Source organism: Trichoderma aggressivum, assembly GCF_033847375.1.
Source record: "Trichoderma aggressivum f. europaeum strain CBS 100526 chromosome Unknown scaffold_027, whole genome shotgun sequence".
Classification (NCBI taxonomy): domain Eukaryota; kingdom Fungi; phylum Ascomycota; class Sordariomycetes; order Hypocreales; family Hypocreaceae; genus Trichoderma; species Trichoderma aggressivum.
Window position 1 is genome coordinate 433,079 of NW_026946393.1, and position 3,654 is coordinate 436,732.

The following is a 3,654-nucleotide window of genomic DNA, read 5'->3' on the forward strand; positions in this document are numbered from 1 at the left end:
ATGGAATCTTCCTCGCGAAGATCGCGATCGCGATCACCTCCGCGGAGGGCGCCCAAAGGCAGTGGTGGGTTTCGGTGGAAGGATAAAAGCCGCCCAAGCGACGACAACCGCGGCAGCCATGATTCGCGAAGAGACCGCTATGGAGACCGAGACCGGGACCGCGACCGAGAAAGAGAGCGCGACCGAGGCCGTGACCGCGATTATGGAGAGCGACCGCGTGATTACCGCGACCGCTCGCGGGATCGTGGCCGTGACCGATACGAGGGCCGCCCAAGATCGCGATCCCCTCGGCGACACGCTTCCGGACCAAAGGACACTGGTGACAAAGTGAAGAGGGACGACAAGAAAGAAAAGAAAGAAGCCAAGGCGCCCAAAGCTGCCGTTGCGGCGGGACAAGAGTTTATCATTGTGCATGTCAACGACCGCTTGGGCACCAAGTCAGCCATCCCATGCTTGCCTTCGGACACGGTTGGGCAGTTCAAGCTCATGATTGCGGCACGCATTGGACGAGAGGCGGGACAGATTATGCTGAGACGGCAGGGCGAACGGCCGTTCAAGGATCACATCACGTTGGAGGACTATGGCATCTCGAATGGAGTGCAGCTGGATCTCGAGGTTGACACTGGCGACTGAGCAAGATGTTTTGGCGCCTCCTTTCTCTTTCATAAGAAGCAGCTTTGTTTACAATCCATATGCTCCGTATTGGAATATCACACAGCCACTCCGCTCTTACTCTTGTACGTAGAACCTTGGCGTATGTTTTGATCCATTTACTGACGGATACCAGATGGCGACAGATATGGGAAGGCGAACCGCTTACTACTATGCTGTGTAGTTGGTTCTTGGCAAAACCACCAGTCGAGGTATCATTGCATGCTACGGCACTTCTGGGCGAAGAAACACTGATACGCCCGTTGTTATACTCGTCGTAAACTTGGTACACGTGCTCCGTGGTAATACGTCCGTGGTCATGGCTGTGCGCTCGCAATATGCCTTGCAGCATCGGAGCTGACAGATGTAAAATTGTGGATCTGGAGCATTATGGAATGCCTCTGACAAGATGGAGGATTCATCTGACCAGGCATATCCTTGTTGAGACGCCCGTGGGCGAGAGAAATACATACAGAGCAATGGGTGACTTGAACGCAATGGTACCGAACATTCCGTAGCGGCAGCTGAAGAAGAACCAGCGGTACGGTAGTGGCAGGTAATGGAGAGAGGATGCGGTAATGCCAGCATCGCATCGTACGTGTAATTTAAAGCAAGGAAACCTGAAGCCTCGGGGAGCTGGAGGTACATGCACAGTACGGAGTTGCATTTCATAGGTGCGTTGCTGCTCAAAGTACCAGACTCCGACGTTCGTACGAGTACCTACATGTACAGGAACAGGTTCCAGTGGTAGCGAGGCCCCGTGCCCCCGTACCGTACCGTACCTGATGGAATGACGTGACGGCGATCGCATCTTCCGATTCCGGGTCTGTGGGAAAACGCCGTGCCTCGAGCAATCGTAACATATACATTAGTAGTACTGTACTGTACGGGAACCGCTCGACAATTGTCACGCCAGCAGGTCTCTGAGATTGATTCCGCCGTTGAATTGCTGACGCGATGCGTCGCACCCGCGCATGGACGATGGACGGATGGAGGGTACACGTACGAGTACGAGTACTTTCGTGTATGGAGCTGCAATGTACCTGTAAGATTTGGTTCCCATTAAATCAGTACCAGCAGCAGGGTTGACGGATCCTCTCTGGCTGGCTTGGAGGGCCGGAAATGGCAGTGAGGCTAGGCCGGACGTGGTCTAAGCTTGATGCGGACTGAGAGGAGAAGGGGAAGAAAAGGGCCTCCTTTGTTTTCAATTTGTGTTGGCAAAGCAAGGTATAGTACTCGTGCTGTACCTCGGCGAAGGAGAGTGAGTTGTACTCGTTTGCATCGGCGAGGAGGGACTTTGTGTGGTGTATCCGTACCTGGATCCTCAGTGTCAGGTAGAGGGAGAAACTGTCACACGATGAATCCAATCGATTCCATCAGCAATCTAGATGGATGTTGTCTAGATCAATCTACTGATAGGTACTCTGCCACGCGTGATTGATGACATTGAATTCCTTCTCTTCCTCTCCTCCGTACTTGTACCTCGAGCAACCACTAAAAGTTCTGTCAGTGCACTCAAGACAAACATACCCCAGGTACCTCTCAGCACGGGCACTTCAACTCACCTCGCTCCAAACCATCCAATCCATTGCAGCATTGGATATGTAGCACCAGCACTAACAAGGCCCGGCAAGTGCAGCAGTGCAGTAGCGCACGTCGTAACGGCGGTGCTAACGCTGTGCTAAGCCAGCTTAGTAGTGGTCGTGCCTACGGTCAGGGGTACACGGCTGCAGCCAGGCGCAGGTCACTCGCACGTTATGTGAAGCAAAGGCAAAGCAAGGCAAAGTACTGTACGAGTAAAGCAAAGGCACATCCTGGCAGCAAATCAACCTACCAAATCCGCGCTTTGTGGTGCGCCTTGAGAGGCCCCTTGTCATGCCAATTTCCAGCACCGGCGCACGTCCCACCCGGCCTCCCGCCAAGTTAGTCCTCGTACAGTAGAGCGAAAGAGATTGAGGAGAAGCACCCGCGGAGAGAGAGAGAGAGAGAGAGAAAGAAAAAAAAAAACAGCCCCCCAGCTAGCCCCCAGCACAACACAACATTAGCCCCCTACAGCTACAGGAGCAAGCCCGCGCGGGCGGCCAGTTACAGCAGTTCCCACTGCTAATTATCCGCCTGTCCGTCCTTGGATCAACCTGTCCATCCAATCTCGTCTGGTGTGTGGCGGATTCTTCCAACTCTCTTCTCCAGGCTTTCCAACCCGCTCTTTCACTCTCTCGGGCCTCTCTCTCATTTTCTCACTCACACACATTCACGTAACGCACGTTCTCGCCTTCGCGACCAAACCCCCTCCTCTCAACCCCCATATTGGAGCCTGTGTGTCGTCGCCGTTTCTCGCGACCGAAAATTGAGGGTTTTCAACGACGGTCGGTAAGTTGTTCGTCTTTTTTCTTCTCGTCATTTCGTGTTTCTTGGTGCATTGCGCGATTCGGTCGGTCTAGGGGAGGCGTCCAAGCTCTGGTACACACGACGTTTTGATGGCCATGGCGATGGGATCAATTGCACAGGCACGAGTGCATCGGCATGAGCGAAAAGGGGGAATGACGGGAAGCTGGCATTGTTTTTTTTTTCTTCTCTCGTCTCCTCCATCACCAGCCGTCGATCGCGAGCCATCGAGGAGAGAGGCGAATCGTCGCTCGTCGCTCGCCGCTGTTGCCGACTCTTGCGTCGTCTCGTTGCACTGCGTCTCCTGAGCCGTCATCACTGTCGCGCCAACGTGACGGCGGCAGAGCCAGACGGGCCTTTTCCATCGTCTCTGATTGATTTTCTGCAATTCTTTGTTCCATTTAGCATCGCGCATCCACCGAAGCAACCGATTGGCGATAGTTGCCTAGATGAAATCGAGGCTAACCAGGCAACTGCAGGCAGTTCTCGAAACACTCCGTCAACACAATTCATCGCCCCGACCGACGAGTCTGCGAGCCATTCAATCACTCTCACCGCCCCCGACTCCGGTCAAATCCAACTCTATAGTCATTCTTTTATTCTTAACGTACCGTTACG

The 3,654-nt window shown here is 53.8% G+C and overlaps 1 protein-coding gene across 1 annotated transcript; it reads left to right on the forward strand.

Moving 5' to 3' along the window:
• Window positions 1-633, forward strand: Triagg1_6770 (uncharacterized protein; the record flags this gene model as incomplete). Its single annotated transcript, XM_062901431.1, has 1 exon — window positions 1-633. One exon carries the CDS (start codon window positions 1-3, stop codon window positions 631-633), a length of 633 nt encoding a protein of 210 aa, XP_062754386.1.
• Window positions 634-3,654: the final 3,021 nt, after the last annotated feature.